Source organism: Triturus cristatus, chromosome 10 (genome assembly GCF_964204655.1).
Source record: "Triturus cristatus chromosome 10, aTriCri1.1, whole genome shotgun sequence".
In the NCBI taxonomy this organism is placed as follows: Eukaryota; Metazoa; Chordata; class Amphibia; order Caudata; family Salamandridae; genus Triturus; species Triturus cristatus.
In genome coordinates, this window is record NC_140593.1 from 969519016 (window position 1) to 969537757 (window position 18742).

The 18742-nt window shown below is 43.4% G+C and overlaps 1 protein-coding gene across 2 annotated transcripts in view; it reads left to right on the forward strand.

Annotated features, from left to right (window-relative positions):
- Window positions 1-18742, forward strand: part of PLCD1 (phospholipase C delta 1) — a 413368-nt gene that overhangs the window by 210551 nt on the left and 184075 nt on the right. For both annotated transcript variants that reach the window (XM_085628871.1, XM_085628870.1), the window contains exon 3: window positions 5916-6144. In XM_085628871.1, the coding sequence (XP_085484997.1) occupies window positions 5916-6144 (229 nt within the window). The remainder of the gene's footprint in view (window positions 1-5915; window positions 6145-18742) is intronic.

Here is an 18742-nt window from a genome sequence, read left to right on the forward strand (position 1 = left end):
CTTCATCTGTGAATCTCAATCGCAAACCTATAAAATGAGGGGGTTCGGCTGTGGGTGCCACAGTGAGTCCTATAGGAATCAACACGGGGTAATTCACTTATGGGACTTCGCCTCATACAGGTTTTGCCCGAAATGACGGACTAGTAATACATTTTCCAAGTTTCAGTTGTAAAGCTAAATGAAAATTTCGACATGTATGTGCAGAAAAGGGTAGGGTTCCAGAAAATGCGTTTCTTTTGTGAGAACAACGTAATCCTTGATTAACTAGTTATTATTAGACGCTGTTATTTACTGTGAGCTCTGCGTTCTTCTCATTGGATCCTTCCAATGTGCTGTAAAGCGCTTCAATACTCCTTTAATGTCATGGTCCACTCTATATCAACAACTGTTATGCATGTATGATATTAAAAAATACTTATAGTGCCTGCGAGTGAAGATGCATACATTCAACAACGCAAGACTTTGGGACGAGCCATCCTAATAAACAAACATGCACACGGGTCTTGCTGTATTCATCCCAATAGTCCAGTATAGATAACTTGAGTATTCACTGCTTACTGCCTCACTACTTCCATGTTGCAGTCACTCGGCCTCCAAACTGTACTGGTCCTGCCAGCACAGGGCCTGAACCCAAGGCCCCGAGGTACAGACACAGATCACTCTTTACCCTCACAGTCAGAACTGACTGGAGCTCAGTGTTTCTGCCGCCCTGCGCGCGCTCCTTCACTTAAACCGATGGAAGCATCAGCCACCACCTGTACCTGCTGGATTTGGGCAGTGAGCAGAGATCTAAAGTACATCCCCAGGGTAGCGCCATCTTGAGTTGGGGTAATACTTGTAAGGGCGCTGTCACTTCCATGTTGCTAGGGCAGATCTCTCTCTCTGGCTATCCCTGTCGCTTGATGTGAGTGATTGTGTCTGTCAACCTCTCCTGCTCACTCTTTCAGCATGCGCCTCTTATCTATGTCTCTGTTTTCACATTTATCTCTTTGTTGTCTGCCTTTCCCTGTTACCACTCTGCCTGTCTAGGTCTCTATTTCTGTCTCACTGTTTATCTCTTGCTCTGTCTCCCCTCTCTCCCTCACTTGCTTTCTATGTCTCTACCCGTCTGTCAGTTCATCTCTGTGAGTCTGTGTAAGTTTCCCCTCTAGTCTTTTTTTCTCACTTCCTCTCTGTCGCACTCTCTTTCACCATATTGTATTGTAATTGTATTTATATAGCGTTTAACACCCCTGATGAGGCATTTAACACCTAGCACTCTCACATCGGGCTCACTCCAAAACACATGCTCCCAGTCACGGCTGTCTGTCATCTTAGGACACGCAGGGCTCTCTTCAGAGGTCACGCACTCAGGGCTCTCTTCAGAGGTCACGCACTCACATAACGGGGCCTGCTGAAGACTCGTACTCCCACCAGGCTGTTTTCTGCGGACGCGCACTCAGACTGGGCTACCTTCTGAGAACACGCACCCTCACTCCAGGCTTACTTCTAAGACCACTCACTCTCGCTCCCGGCTGACTTCTGAGGACACGCTCTCTCCCTCCTGGCTGACGTTTGAAGGCACGCACTCTCACTCCTGCCTGACGTTTGAGGACCCATACTCAAACCGCGCTCCTTTCTGAGTACACTCAAACGAAACCGGTACAGAGGACACCCTGTCTTACTGGACCCCTTCTGAGGACGGGGCATACACACCAGGGTCCCTTCTGAGAAGGGATGGGACTTCCCTGGGGTCTGTGAGGTTTGCCTTCACCTGCAGCAGGGTGCAAGCACCAGAACTGTCCCTTTTTGGGGAATATATTTGTGTACATCACCTTTCATCTGAAAGAGCAAACAAGCATTTGCAATGCAATAGGTCTCGCATTTACGCAAGTTTGAGCTATTAACATTAAAAATAACAATGCCTTTTGTTTTTGTTTTTAAAACATAAATAAAAGGCATTGTCATTTACAATGCCAATAGCTCAAACTCGTGTAAAGGCGAGACCTATTGCATTGCAAATGCTTGTTTCTGGACTGCAGTGACAGCAGGCACACCGATTTGCGCGTGTTGAGCGTTGTAGAGGAAGGGAAATCCTTCAAAGAGAGTAATTTTCTCTCTAGATTTCCCTTCTCTTTATGAAACTCAGGAGCAGCAACATTGTCCTGGTGTCACGAGGGCTTTAAGTGGAAGTTTTTTCAATATTATACACAAGCCATAGTTGCTGCTTATTTATCTTATGCAACTAACAACCATGGACCATGCCAATAGTTCTGACTTGTAGGTATGATGTGACTTGTTGTATCATATATCTGGACGCAATGACAGGAACAGCAAAATACAAATCGGGCGGCACACTGTGCTAAACAGATTTTTAGCTTATGTGTTTTTAAGCCACGCCCTTAATTACATTGACCACCTCCCTGCGAGAGACCCCCCCCCCCCCACCTAGTTTTTTTCTTCCCACTTAAAACCCTGATTTCAGGTGCTCATGGACAGGAACAGATCTTATTTTTATTGATTTGTTTATTTTGCAAATGTATTTACTGCGAACTTGGTGGCCAAGGGCATTAGACCACTTTACACGAGCACCAGATTACATTACACAAGTAGGTTGCTACCTTTTTTACTGGCTATTTTTAGGTTTCGCTGTTTTTGAGCATCCAGCAGATGGTAGGTGAAAAAATATTCCCACAGAATTTTCAAAATTATCATTTTGCTTGCTCAAGTAATAATTCTAAATTTATTTATGCAGCTCTCATATACTTTTGAACTGATTTCTTTATGTATTTGCTGTTGTAGGTTTAAGTTTCAGAAGGGAAAAGATACCAGATTATACAGGTTTGCCCGATATTTCTACTAGCCTGCACTTAAAAATACAGACCAGGCTGGGGAAAAAAACAGCCAGGTGGCAACCCTGTACACAAGGTCAGATTATGAATTTTTTGTTGATTTAGGGAGATTAAGTGATTTACCCAGAATCACAGGATGTTGAGCCAACGCCGAAACTCAACCACGAATGTGAGTGACTGTTGAACTGACCAATGGATAACAATGACTGGACTAAAATCCCCTTTATATTTTGTTGTATTGATATATTTTTTATTTATGATATTTTTTGACAATATGGTACTAGCGGACACCATAATCGGTCTATAAGCCACATATAGAACTAGTTGAACACCAGACTTTTTAAATGAAAAGGCAAATAAATTGTAATTGCACTTTGGTGACAAGGGTAGGATCCCGGAAAATATTACACACATAAACACACCACACACACATAAAAAAATCTCTATGTTCTCCCTCTCCCCTCTCCCCTCTCCCTCTCCCTCTCCCTCTCCCTCTCCCTCTCCCTCTCCCTCTCCCTCTCCCTCTCCCTCTCCCCCTCCCCCTCCCTCCCTCCCTGGGTGACCAACTAAGACTCATTCATACCAGGAAGGGTCAAATGGGCATCCACCTGAAGTTTGCACAGGCCATTTGCACTACACTAAATGGAAAACTCCTCATGCTCTTTAGAATTGTGCACTGCTTGACCCAGATAGGTTTAGGGCCTGCTGATCGACTTCTGAATGCCGTGCAGGCAGCCACGTTGCTTTGGTGTAGCCCCTGACCTTCCCACTTTAAAGTGTGTATTTGCTGGGTATGTTCCCCGCATGAAGGTATTGCTTCAACTCATATTGCACTGTTGCTCATCTATAATTTCAAGCCCAGATCTTATAGGGAGAAGACTCAGTAAGCAAAGCAAAGGTGATGGCCACACAGTTGCAATCGCTGGGCCCTCCTGTGAAACAGTACTCTAGACTACAGCGACAAGAGTCCTGCTGTGACGTTCCAAAACACTCATGTCTCCTCGCACCAGTCAACTGCCCACTGCAGTCATACTCCCTTTTTCGAGTGCAAAATCAGAGACCATAGAAATGCCTTTTTTTCTTATTCATTGTCTTCTAAGGGCATGGCTGGTGGCTCCTTCCAGACCTCCAAACACATCACTGCATAGCGTAGTCTAAGGTATCACTTGCCTCTTTTAGTTGCAGTGCAATCGAGGACCATACCCCATGGTGGCACCTGCCCTGTATTGGAGACTTGCTAGATTTAGTAAACCAAGTTTTTCCATATCATTGAAAACTTCTAAACCTCCTTTGTTTAGGGTTAATATTGGATCAGGACAAACTAGGCTCCATCTAAGTATTAGGCACAACCAGCTGTAAGTAGTCCCACTGTCGCCAGTTCTTTTTCCCACTCAACACCCATTATTTGTCACTAGTCTGGGTCTACTACATACTGTTCTTTATCCTTCACTTCCACACATGGACCGACCAAAGGATACTGCCCATGGCTTAGCTGGGTGGGAGCCCTTTAATAAATCTGCATGGCTCTTACTACACCCAACCTGCTCTTCCAATGCCCCAACTACAGGTGGGGGACTCGTCAGTTTTTCAGGATAAGGCCTCAGCCGACTCTGCCTTCGGAAATGCATGAACTGGCTCCCCATCCACCACAGGAGCGCCATGTCTGTACATCAGAAGGCCCTCCCTATTTAGGATAGGCCTTTCCTACCCTAAATAGGCAACAACATGGGCGCCAATGGTTTAAATGATGACACTGGACTCGTCTTGTGTAGGATAGGCACATTTTTCCTACCCAGGAGCGTTCTGTGTATGGCTGCTTTTGCACAAACTGTCTTTCAGAGACATTTTTATTCTGATCCGCATGAGTCTGCTTCACATTTCCCGTGTCCGCTTTTGCCTTTCCTGCTTTATTTTCCTTCTAAATATCCTGTCTCTTTGTTATCAGTTTTCTGCCTGTTTTTGTTCTACCCAAGAAAAATCTTAAAATCAGTAGGTCCTTTGTATGACAAAAATTATTATACACTAAACCCACCTTTTACTTTTCCCTTCTCCAAATACAGTTCACCTACTTAAACCATGAGTGGATAATGGTTGTTTCTGCTACGCAGTTCCTGTTTTTGCCATCTTCACCTGTTGAGCTTAAACCAAATCATTATAAAACAGTTTTGTAGATGTGTGGTTGTGCTAACAGCAATGCAGCCTTGCTGGCTTTATACGACTGCTGCCTTTGAGCCATAAACCTTTACCTGTGGTCACAGTCGCCTCGCCTTTTGGTGGTTAATGATTTAAGGAATAACCTGTACATGTTTGTACTGGCTCAAATGCATTACATTGATTTATTTGCCACTGATTTATATGGATACCATGTCGGGAATGTGGCCAACTCATTTTTTTTTTCTCATGATCCTGCTCCACCTTTTACCGAAAGCTATTGTAAAAGCACCTGCCTAATTTGACACGTCCAACATTCTGATGGAAAAAGATTAAGCCGTGAGTCTGTCAAAAGGTAGAGGAAGGGACATCACATACTCTGGGACCCTTGATGACTTCACAGGGTTGATACCTTATCCCATCCCATGAAAGTCTATAGGGCTGTGGGTAACGGGTGAAATTTCTGCTTCTGCCATACATTCCTGAACTATGAGACCAGTGGTCGGAAGGGTAGTGTCCTGGGTACCAAAGGTCTTGCTAGGGGCAGCAAGAGCTACCCCAAAACTATCCCTTATTGACCTAAAGTGTTATCATTTTACAGTCTTCTATTATACCTCTTAAAAAGGTTCATCCATGGTACCTAGATATCTACCCAAAACTGATAAATTGCATTGGTAATTCATGTTTCCACCCATATACCCATGTTGATGCATATTTATTCTACTATAGTTATGCAAATGTATTCGCATAAGAATCTCCTTCCATTCGAATAAAAAAAAAAAAAAAAAGGTTTTTGAATTCCAGCAGAAAAGGTGGCAACATATTTCCTTTGAGTGCTGAGCATTGTTTGAAAACTGTATTAGGTCTATCGTTTGAATATAACAATGGCGAACCTATATCCGCCTAACAGGAGTTCCTTCTCTGTTTTCACAGTCTGCATTGAGGACATTGAGGATGTGCGACCCGGTCATCAAACTGAAGGGCTGCAGAAATTTGCCCAGGAGATCAAGGACAAGCGATGTTTTTCCATTATCTTCAAGGGTCAAAGGAAAAACCTGGATCTTGTCGCCAGCTCTGAGGAAGAGGCCAACCACTGGGCCAGCGGCCTGAAGAAAATCATCACAAATTCAAATGCAATGAGCCAGAAACAGAAAACCCAACAGTATCCTTCACTTTCTGAGTTTGATTACCCGAATGTGAGTCAGTGTTTACAGTCACCTGTTTGATTTTCTTGTTGTGTGGAGGGCGCGGTGATTGCGCAGGTTGGCAGCAGCCGCGTACAAAGGTTATATGCGATAACATTTCGCAATAGAATTATTTGGTGTGGATCCAGTTAGTAATGTGTGGGATCAACTAATTTTCCAGCATTTAGTAGTCTTTCTTAAATGCCAAATCCATATGTGTGCTTTATTGTTAGGGCTCCCGGTTTCGCTGCATTTTATTATAGACATTTCCATCTGCATTGATCTATATTTATTTGCACTAGACACCTGTTTGTATCCATATTTATCTTGTGTTTTGTGAAAAATGTAAGCCGCAACCAGTATATTTGTATGTTTATTTAATCAATGAAGATACACTTACATTTGCATTCCTGAAGGGTTATAGTGCTGTAAGAAGCAATATATAATGCAGCTTTCATACCTAATACACATATGAAGGCATAATCATTGTAGTACAAACAGATTCACAGTTGTTTAAAGCTTCATTTGTAAATCTTTGGCCTTCTATGTAGAAAGGTTGCTGTATCAATGGGAAATATATTGATGCATATAGCTCTTGTCCTTTGTTTTAACAACCGTGCCTCTCAGAATATACATATATTAGCATAGAAGTCATGATTTTCAGCATTAAGATCCTTCAAAAGTAGACCTGCTCTCCCTTTTTCCATATTCAACAAGCTTTGGCATAGCCAATAGGTCTCGCCTTTGGGACCTTATAAGTGTTTAGCCATGCAACAGTTGCATAACTAAATACTTATAAGGTCTCAAAGCGAGACCTATTGGCTATGCCAAGCGGCCGTGTGGCCGTGAAAGTGATCGCGATCATGATCAAACATCAAAGCGGCCCTGCGGCCGCTGAAGTGAAAGTAATCGCGGTAAAGCGCGGCGCCCGCGCACATGCACTGTAGCTCTAGGCTGGCCTGGTAGCACTATTTGGAGCCCTCTCAATAAGTCTCACCAGACCAGCGCATGCGCTGCGTCAGGCGAGACCTAAAAATAAACACAGACAGAAAAAAGGATATTTCTCTGCCTGTATTTATCTGTAAAAATGTTTAAAAAAAAAGGAAACCAGGAACCTTATTCATATTGTAATAATTTGTACAGGTACACCAACCCTTACATCCTAAGCCTATGCGTTTTATGTGAAGTTCGCACAAATGATCTATTTGTTTGTTGTTCTAGAACATGGGTACTCACGAACTTCCTCTCAGGGGCCAAAATGACAGTCTGGTTTGTGGCCGAGGGCCGCCCCAGTGAGAGTGGGGGCAGGGCTAGAGACAAACAAGCATTTGCAATGCAATAGGTCTCGCATTTACACAAGTTTGAGCTATTGGCAGTGTAAATGACAATGCCTTTTTTATGACTTGGTTTTTAAAACATAAATAAAAGGCATTGCCATTTACAATGCCATTAGCTTAAACTCGCGTAAATGCGATACCTATTGCATTGCAAATGCTTGATTTGGTAGGCACAGGGAAATTAAGTGATTTGCCGAGAATCACAGGATGTGAAGCCAACCCCGAGGCTCGTACCTACTCAACGTCATGTAATTGAGAAAAGATGCTGTTCGCATCGCATGCGATAGTGTGCTATTTTTGTTTTCGAAGCGCTCTCCTTCAGTCAAAATTGGCAAGAATGCATTTTGCTCGAAAAAAGTAACTTACAATGCCACACTGGCATTTTGCATAATGTGCATTTGCCTCCATAACTTGGTGTTTATTTACTGGGAAAATATTTATCCCCGTTGAGAAAAATCTTTTACACTCCAGGGAATTCCGGGGGGTGCGGGATTCTGTCTCTGTCCCGTCCAGCCCCCCTTACAGCTTTTGCTCTTTCCTTGTATTTGTGCTTGCAACTTAGCTTCAAAACGTTTGTGATACGATATCCCTTCTTTCACACAGAAAACTGCACATTTTGGGTGTTTACTGCATTTCGCAGCAAACCTTTGTGTTATACGACCGCCCCTCTTTCACTCACCTAACCCTTAATTTATGGTGGTGCGAGCCCCACGGCCCCTACCCCTCCTAAAGACATCGCGCTGTTGTTTTAAGTCTACACTAATCCTGACTGAGGTGAAATTTCGAAAGGGAAATGGCTTTTGTTTGTGAATGTTTGTTTGTTGAGGTTGACACACTGCAAAGACCACGCTCAGCATAGGTGTCAGAGCGCTGTAGAGAGCATAGTGCGTGTAATAGAGCGAAGGCAAAAATCATAACGAGACAAAACTCAAAGGGTCTGGTGGCCTAATGGCTAGAGCGGCTGGCCTTGAGCTAGAGAACTAACTCAAGCATTCCTTGATTCGGGGCAAATCACTTGTGACTACAAAAAACGTGTTAGTTTGTAATGTAACCGGTGCTTATGGAAAGTGCTCTGGTTCCTTCGAGTTGAGTTTGTGCTGTAAAAAAACTGAAGAAAACAATTATATTTATAATCAGGTATTCCTGTGTATGCACTCTCTTTTAAAACTAATTGCTGTCCGGGGCGTTAGTGGCGTTCACCTGCAGAAAACAAGACTACAACTCCCAAAACGCAGTTGTTTTGACTGAATTGTATGCCGCAGCCTTCCTGACATTCAGTCCCATGTATGCGTGATGTCTTGTGCAGAACCTCTGGGCCGCTTTCAGCAAATATTCGCTTTAAGGCTTGTATCTTCACTTTGTGTCTCCATCATTTGGAGTGGACCACAAATGTGTTCGTACTTTTGCGGCTTGCTTTAAATCACGACAAACGTACAATGTTTGGCCAACTGATCGCTTTGCTTGTGTGAGTCTTGTGAAGTTTTAGAGAGCGGGGGAGGGTGTATGGGGGCATCACAGAAGATGATGAGTTTGCAACACAAACGTGGATTTTATAATTTTCCGTTTAGAGGTAGGGGAAAAGTTGCGAAATATCAACCGGAGATGGGCAGTTAATAAGAAGTCTCCAACAACACATCACGTCTCCAGTGACGGTTCGGTCCCCAGCACGGCTCCTCCAATTTTCACACGCTTTCTTCTGTTTTCACTCGGAGTCATTGTCCTCGAGCCGAGGAGAGGGCAGCGGCCATGGGAGGGGAAGCCCTGTTTGAGAAGGGGTCTGCGCAAGGCTCTCTGGAAGGGGGGGGGGAGGGGTGGGCGCATCCTTTAATAAGTAATTTACCGACAGGAATTCTCTGAACTTGGCATGCCGTCTTTTCGAGCAGGTAAGCTGAAGAGTTAGGAAAAAACTCAGGGAATTAAATGCATCCATTAAATATAATTAAAACTGAGTAACCTTGAAAATGATAACATTAAAAACAAGCAGGAATTGGTAAAAGGGAGGGGGTAGGGGAGAGAGGCACGCAGGCTGGCAAATGGTGTGCACTTTCACGGCCGCTTTGATGTTCTCAGTGGCCGCGCGGCTCACTGAGAACATCAAAGCGGCCGCGAAATGATCACGCAGGCTGCCAAATGGTGCGCGCGCCCGGCGTACATGCACTGTATTTGGTGGCCTGAAAGCACTAGTTTGCACTTTCAAATCCCCCGTTTACAAAAGCTCTCGCGAGAGCAGCGCTAAAGCGCTGGCTCAGGCGAGACCTAAAAAATGTGCTACCTTTTCAAAACATTACTAGAAAATGCTGTATTTCGAAAGCAGATGTAACTACAATGGTACAAGGAGGAAATGTTGATAATACAGAGAAGGAGAAAGCAGTAAAAATGGAAGGAAAAACAAAAAGAAAGCACTCGGTAAGCAGGAAGGAAGGGGAAAGCAGTGAAAAGGGAGGAAAAAGCAAAGAAAACACACGGAAAACAGGAAGGAAGGATAAAGCAGCGAAAAAAATTTAAGGAAAAACAAACAGAAAGCACTCTGCGAATCTACCTTAAAAAATCCACTAAGCAGTTCTGCGGGTGGCGAGGAGGGTAGCAGGCTGGCCCGATCTGAGGAGGACCCCTTGCAGTCCTGGTGGTGTTGGAGTGCAGGCGAGAGCAGGCTGCAGACAGCGTTAGAGGAGCACTAAGCGGGTATGCAGGTTGCGAGGAGGGCAGCAGGCTGGCCAGATCCAAGAAGGCCCCCTGCGGCAGTCTTAATGGCGTTGGTGAGAGCAGGCTGCAGACCGCCTCAACTGCGGGCGGCAACGTCGTGGGCAACAAAGAAATCAGGAAGTTTTCCCAAAAGGCCCCCTAAAAATCAACTATGAAAGAGCAACAACTGACTTTTAAAAGGCTTTTGCTTCCTGTCGCCAATGCCATTTGTGATGTCATATAGGCAGTCAATAAACGCAGAAGAGGGCCCCTGGAGCATACGTAGGGAATCTGCTATGGAGCGGCCCTCTTTAGTGTTTACTGACACTGTGTGTTTTAAAACACTGGTACATTGCCGGCAAGGATCGCGGGCCACCAAGGAAGGCCTGCTGGGCTGCTGGATGCATTGGATTTCGGAAATTTAAAAAGGATCATGATGATGGTCATTTAACATCAAACAGTAATGGATTGAATTGAAGTTCATTATATAAAATTGATTGGATTGAAAACATCGACTACTGTTTTCTTTAAAGAACATTTCAAATCCTCTATTCATATAGAGGTCAAGCTTGTGCACAGGGGGATTCAACCCATTGTGGGTTGGACTATTGATTAAGTTTCATTACGCTCTGGATCAATGAGCAATACCCCAGGAGCACATCAAGTTATAATCACCTTCATTTAACGCAGTTAAAACCAGAGGCTGTGCACAAGCACATATCTGCAAGTCACCAATGATCTCATTTGTGATGTCATCTGCTACCTCATATGTTAGGAGCTGACCTGTGCATTAGATGGTTAGAGAGAAAAAAACACTTATAAAATGGAAAATGAATGTTTTTTTTAACCATCCTTTAACTTTTTTCAGCCTGGACAAATCTGCATGAAACTTGACATGCCAAAACATTGCTAGGTGAAACCGAGTGAATGCCAATTGTCTTGCATATTTGTCAGATGACACCAGTGTTATTGACAAACCAATAAATCCCTTTTGAATTGAAAGTTCACCTGAAACAAAATATAGTTACCATTACTAACTATTTGCAGATGTGTAGAGCATATGTTTGTTATCACCTTTGTTAAGAATGGGCAGGGGCCGCGACTCACAAGAGGCAAGGATTATCACAATTACATTTTGATAGTCCTTGTCAGACCCTCTTCTGAGGAGTTGTGTATTGTGTACCTGTTAGATTTGGGGGTCTCTAGTTGGCATACGTAGGTACCTGTGACAAATAGGGACCCTTGCGTCTAGTCAGGGTAAGGGGGTACACTCCTAAAATAACCCCTGCTCACCCCCTTGATAGCTTGGCACGAGCAGACAGGCTTATCTCAGAGGCAGTGTGTAAAGCATTTGTGACCACATACAGTAATCAAGTGACAACACTACAGATGGACACCCCACCAGTTTTATATCAAAAATAAGTTTTCTTTATATAGACTTATCACAAGACCACAAACGACACAAATCCACAATACTGTTACTTTAAAAAGGTAGAATTTAGCTTAGTTCTCTTAAGATGGTAAATGCGACATTCAGAGTTCAATGTACCTTAAGATGCGTAATGCAAGACAGCGAAAGTGTTGCAAGGACGACGATGCGTTGAAGATCTGGTGCAAAGAAACAAAGATGGCGCTTCCTTCTTGATGCGACACGCTTCCCGGTGATGCGGCAGCGCCTGATGCGACGTCGAGCCGCTTCTCCGGCGATGCGAGTTGCTTCCTCACGATGCGAGCCGCGACAGGCCCTGCGACACGCTTCCCGGAGATGTGGCCGCGCCTGATGCGTCGTCGATCCTCTTCTCCGGCGATGAGCTGCGACAGGCCCTGCGACACGCTTTCCGGAGATGCAGCGGCGTTTGATGTGACGTCGATCCTCTTTTCCGGCGAGGCGCTTAGGTGGACCTGCGATGACTCAACAATTCTTCTGCGACACGCTTCCCGGTGATGCAGCGGCGTCTGATGCGACGTCGATCCTCTTCTCCGGCGATGCAAGGCACTTCGTGTTGTGCAGCCGCAGTTCAGCGACACGCTTCTTGTTCTTGAGTCGCGCTTCCAGCTCCTTGCGACACGCAAGTCCTCAAAAAGTCCAGCACAACTGCAGGCACTTCAAAAGAACTCTTGGGGAGCTGGTGGGTGAAGTCTGTTGGCCCTGAGACTTCAGCAGGAGGCAAGCTCTTTTCCAAGCCCTTGGAGATCCTTCACAAGTTGAATAAAGTGCACACAAAATCCTTTCTCCTTTCTTTGGCAGTCAGGCAACCACTGCAGGCCAATCCCCCAAGCAGCTCTTCAGCTTAGAGATAGTCTCTCTTCAGTTTCTTCTGGTGCCACTCCTCAGCAAAGGTTTCTTCTTGTTTCCATAAGTGATCTAAAGTTCTTGGGCTTAGGTCCCAATATTTATACCCAGTTTCTCTTTGTTCTCTGAAGGCAGAGAGGCCTTTGCCTAGTCCAAACCCGTTCTGGTCAGTCCTGGAGCACTTTGTTGACAAGACTCCTTCTTTCCTTTCAGAGTGCAGAGCAGAGACATCAGACGCACCACAGGAGGTGGAGCCAGCATTGTGGAGGGAAGGCACAGCCCTATTCAGGTCCCAGGTGCAACTCCTCCCACCCATCTAGATGCAGATCTCTCTATTCAGCCCTGTGCTGACTCACCCTGTCTCCTGGAATTTCCCCAGCCCCTGTCACTCAAACCCCAGACAAGGACTACACAGCCTAGCAGAAGCAGGTTTGGATGGTTAGACACGAAAATACCTACTTTCTTAAAGTGGTATTTTCAAACACAGAATGTTAAAACCAAATTCACTAAAAGATGTATTTTATCATTCTGAGTTCAGGCATACTAAATTCGAATATCTACCATGTTCCCATAGTCAGTTAGGATTATAAGATGTAATAATCAAACTGCCCATTCTGGCCTATGGGGAACAGGTAGTGAAAAACGCAAATGGCTGTAATTCACTATTAGGACATGCCACACACATCAGGGCTTGTCCTACCTTATACTTACAATGCAACCTGCCCTTGGGCCTACCATAGGGGTGTCTGATATGAAGAAAAGGGAAGGTTTAGGAACTGGCAAGTGGGTGCACTTGCCCAGTCAGCATGACAGTACCAGACTGCACACAGGCTCTGCAATGGCAGGCCTTAGACACACTTTTACAGGCTGCTTCAGTGGGTGGCACAACCAGTGCTGCAAGCCCACCAGCAGCATTTGGATTTACAAGCCCTGGGCACTCCTGGTGCACTGTACTAGGGTATGACAAGTAAACCAAATCAGCCAATCATTGAATCACTAATCCATACATCAATTTACCATAGGGAGCACTTGCACTGTGGCACTGGACAGCAATGGCACAGTGCCCAAAGCATCTAACACCAGCAAAAACACATGAGGCAACAGCAAAAAATGGAAGGGAAACCCACGCCAAGGTGCCAGGTCTAACAGTAGCCAACTATAATCTTTTACATATTTGTAATTTTAGGCCTGATCATTACCTTGTAGGAAACCTATATCCAATACAGTAGGCCTGAGTTGGTTATGGTGACAAGTCAATGATAAAGGCCCTCAGTCGTATTCATTTGAAAAGGTATGTCAGATGCCATAGGTTTGAGATTTTTATTATAAAAAGGTACAACAAAAATACTCAGCCTGACTTACATTTTGTGAAAAGCGCATGTTAAAGCCATTAGGCCTTTTTAGGGTGGATTGTTCGTTTACTCTATGTTAAGCCTATAGACAGGTATTTTTACATAGACTCTCACAGATTACCGTATTATGCAAGTGTTTTGGTGCTTAATACCCTGTCTAACAGACCCTTAGGGTAGAAGATTTGCACTATGATAATTCTTGTTAGGCTCTGTTATGAGGGATTGTGCATTGTTTTGTCAAGTGTTTTGTGTGCAAATTTGTAATTTTATAATTGTATACCTGATAGTTGACCTGAGGGACAACTTGGTTGCCACTTCTAGGTTTGAATTTCTTTTTACTAAAAAATATTGTAAATTCATTTTTAACCCATGAAATCGGGTCTCTTTGAAGTGTTTCCCATTGAAATTCATTAAGTTCTTTGTTACTGTGAAAAGCAGCCCTTTTATTTTCCTTCTTGTACAGGTACACTAAAATAAATATAATACTCAACAACACGCTCTATGTTAAACGCATTTCCAACTGTGACACCAAACACATCACCATGGGTTTTAATTTATACCCATAATAGCTTAACCCATAACCCCTTAGCACCTAACCCCTGTCTGCCAAACTCTTACCCTAGCCCTTAACTCTAACACTCTAATCCTTAACCATACCCTAGTACACAAATCCCTGACCTAATACTAGGCCTGAGTTGCTTATGGTGGCAAGGCAATGATATTATAGTCTGTAGGCCTGATTGTTTCAATGGAAAATGTTACGTTGGGCTCCATAAGTGTGATTTGTTTATTATCCATAATTATGACAAAGGCAGTAGACATGACAAACATTTTCTAAAAAGCATATGTTTTGGATTGTTATTACACTGTGGTAAAGATTATATTTTGTTCCTTAATAGGCTAGGGGTTTTATGTTTTAATTTAATAATCATTGCTAGACCCTCTTGGGGAGAGTTGTATGTAATTTTGTACATAGTTTTAGTTTCTTGTGTAGTACTTTGATGTGGGTGTTTTAAAGTACTTTTTAGCTCTGGCCTAGGGGCTTGCAATCAAACAATTCATAAAATATACATGTGACAACACATACAAAGAAGGGATTTACGCTGCTCATCAGTCATTTGTCTGTTTGACTGTCATTCACATTTTACTTCCACCAATGGCAGCATAAAGAAGGCGACAGTAGGTCAACCCACTTCAGCCTACTGACCTCTGAGTGACAGCATTTCCTCTGATAAAAGGTGAACATCCTCCTGAAAAGGAGTATGCTTCTCTACTTGGGCAGATTGGCCAGTCCTATAGGAGTCATCTTTATTTTATCGTTATCCTTTCTTCTTTTTTTGCTCTCCTTTTGTTCATAAGTTTAGAGTGCTCAGCAAATACATTTCATCTTCTGTATGCCACATCCCATACAGCCACTATTCCCAAACTGGGTGGTAATCTTCTGTTGAACGACATGTCGCCTCTAAATGTGACAGCTATGTTGAACATAAAAACAATGATATGCTTTGAACAATACCTTTCCAAAATGGCTGCTCACTGCTAGGTTCAATTGTTTTACTTCTGTTTTTATTGCAGGGATATGCACAGCATGTTTGATAGCCGATTTGTTTTCTAGAATTATTGATTTAATTTTTCTTGCATATATTTGTTTGATGTGCGTGTTTGTCCCTATGGATGGGTGAGTTTGTGAATACATGAATGATCCAGTGGGTGAATGAATTGGTGCACGAGTACCAAGAGGGTTGATAGTGATTTTAATGCCTATTGTCTCCAAAGGCTGAAGAGACACTTTTAGTTATAAGCCAGAGCTATTGACATTGTCAGTGGTGGTTTGCGTCGGCACCAGTTGCTTATGACAAAATGTTTATCTTTGGATGCAGAGTGCTGCATTGAATTCCCATTGCTCTGTGATAACTTCATGTTTTTTATTACATTTATTGAATCTTTGACAGAGGCACCTCCATTTTGAAGTCTTGGGCTCGCGTGCACCTTCTTGTCTCTGCCTCAGAGACAGGGTGTTTATTTCAGCCACCTAACAGTGCAGAGAGGCAGCGTACGGACAGCTTTGCTGCGCAACGTGTCCCTTACTCTAGTGAAGCTGCGGCCAGCCGCAAACCCATTGTTATCGCTTAATTAGCCATATCAGCGTTCAGAAGCCAAAACCAAACAGAGAGCGGCTGGCAAGATAACGCCGAGCCGTATCGTGGCTGCAGAAGCAACACAGCACCGCAGCTGTGACGTATGCATGTTAAGTAGTCAGTAATGTTTTGAACAGCAATTTATAAACTCAAGTTATCATACAGCTTTGTTGCAAAAACTTAAAATATAAATGCAAAAGGACATTATCGTACATACGGACGTGCTCTCTCTGCCTTTACGATTTGTTTATTTATGGGTCTTATATAGCGCCTGAATCACCCCATACGGGGTAGCTGTGCGCTGGGACAACCTGCTGACCATCGAGAGAGTGGGATTTAGAAAAGCTCTGTTTTCAACAGTTTCCTAAAAACTAATAAGTTGGTGCATTGCCGTAGTTTTAAGGGGAGGAGATTCCAGTATCGAGGTGCAAGGTGAGAGAACGCCTTCCCTCCCATCCGCGCCAATTTGATTTGAGGGGTACACAGATATGCTAGATGACTGGATCTCAACAATCTAGTAGGAGTGTATCTGACTAATTTATGAGCCAGATAGCCAGGACCCAGGTTGTGTAGGGATTTAAAGGCCATACAACAGATTTTGAACCTGACTCTCTTTGTTATGGGGAGCCAATGAAGGTCGCGGAGAAGAGGGGCTGAAGGGGTCCTGGGAGGTGCGTTGTTTACTAAACGGGCTGCAGTGTTCTGAACAACCTGTAATTTATTTAGAGATTTTTCTTTGGCTGCAATCAAAAGGGCATTACAGTTGAATCCAATACAGCATTCGTCTTACTGTCTTAACTGCTTGGGACTGTCAAACGCACAAGGCCATCTGCCGATTGACTAAAAGTAGTTTTACCTGATTTGATTCGTTATTTTGGTTTTCTATGGCGCTTATTGCTTCCTGTATTGAAATTCTGCCCTTTTTTAATGCATTAAATAACTAAAATAAATAAAAGTATCACTATTCCCCAATTTAATGGTACTCACTTTGTTGACAAGGGAAGGCTGGAGAGCTGAGTTGGCCGTGTCAGAATTCGAACTTGTGACCTACAGATCACACTAGATGTCAGTGGTGAGTGTTTAGGTCACTGAGCCAACTTTCTGGCTCTCAACCTTGTTCCTTTCTGAGACCAACCTGACATGGAATCTGGCACTAGGTACAGGCTCACGGGTTGAAGTGTGGCTTCAGAATCTCACGGGGTAGGAAATGTTACCAGGTAGGCACATCAAAGCACAAGGATGGCGCATGGGAAGCTGTGTAGGCAGTGCAAGATTGCAGTGTCGCAGTGACGCTTCAAGTGAGAGGCAGATGGCCAGATGTACTAGGATATGATTTGCAAAAAGTGATTGTAGTTTGCACACCAACTTTTTGCAAACCAACCTATGTATTAATTGATCGGTTCACAAAATACTGAATAAGAGTGAGTCGCGATTTGACCTGCTTTAGGAATATTAATGAGGTAGGTCGTATATTGTGGCCCACTATGCTTAACTGCCATCACAGGAATGGGGCCCTGCTGGGGCCAGAAGACTACTGTGTCTGTGATTACTTTTTTAATAAAGCATTTTTTAAATGCAGCACATTTTCCTTAAATGAAACGACGTGTTTAAAAAAAAAATGTTTTTAAACTATTATTTCAAGACTAGTCCCATGGATCAATGCCTGCTCCCCAAAAACAAAAAAATTCTTGACCATTCACAGAAGGGAATGGTGCCGCTCCCAATTGCGAACGGGGTACCAATCCCTTTCAGTGTTTGGTAAAATATTAATGTTTTGCAACCAGATTAGGGTCCCAAAACATTAATATATTCCATAAGCAATCACTATTTGGGGCGGACGCCCTAAACACTCCCCTTCCAAATAGGGATTCCTAACCGTTTCCTAAGCCCATCTTGCAATTCAGTAACATGTTACCAAATTGCTAAATGGATTTAGTATATTTGAAAAGCACATTTTCTTCCCATAAACCCTGTTTTTTACCTTAGCTGAGGTTGTGCAACGAGAAAATGTGTTTGTGCGTCTGGCCCTATATGAATTTGATGTGGTGGGTTTCTCCAGTGCCAACTGATGACAAAAAGATAGTAGACAGCCAATTAAAGATCAGGCTAGTATCATGTAAATATTAAATTTCCATTACTCTTTGATTCACATGGGGAGACAAAACATGATGACTTGCTATCCGAGGTTACTAGGACATAGGATTAAGATAGTATGAAGATAGTTCCATTCTATTAAGTGCAGCATGGCTCATAAACTTAGTCTTAACACAACTGTATATTGGAAGTAAAAAATAGCTGCTCCTGAATTAAAAAAATGAGCCCATCTTTGGTCCACTGAGTTGGGTACAGGCAGCAGCCTTAAAGCACCATCTGTTAGTGGCACAATTACCCTAAAATTGCCATTTTATCAGACTGGTTGGTGCTGCAGCAGGCAAAAGGCTGGTTTGCCTGCTGAGCTGAAAAAACCTTGCCTTGTTCATGGCTCATTGATAGTTACATTGAAAATTTCATAAAGCACAGAACCTCATGAACATAAGACATTGTGTTATAAGGATGGGGCCATATGACAGGATGTGTGCACTGGTGGAAAGAAACCATGGCAGTTCGAGTTGCTTCTGTATACCAAATGAATCAAAGTTTGTGCTCTAGAGAAAACAATAGAGCGAATTGATTTCACACAATGGTTCCTTTTTCCATAACAAAATATGGAAAAATATCCACTTTTCAACCCGACCATGTTGCAGCACAATAGTTTGTGCAATGCAGCGGCAGAG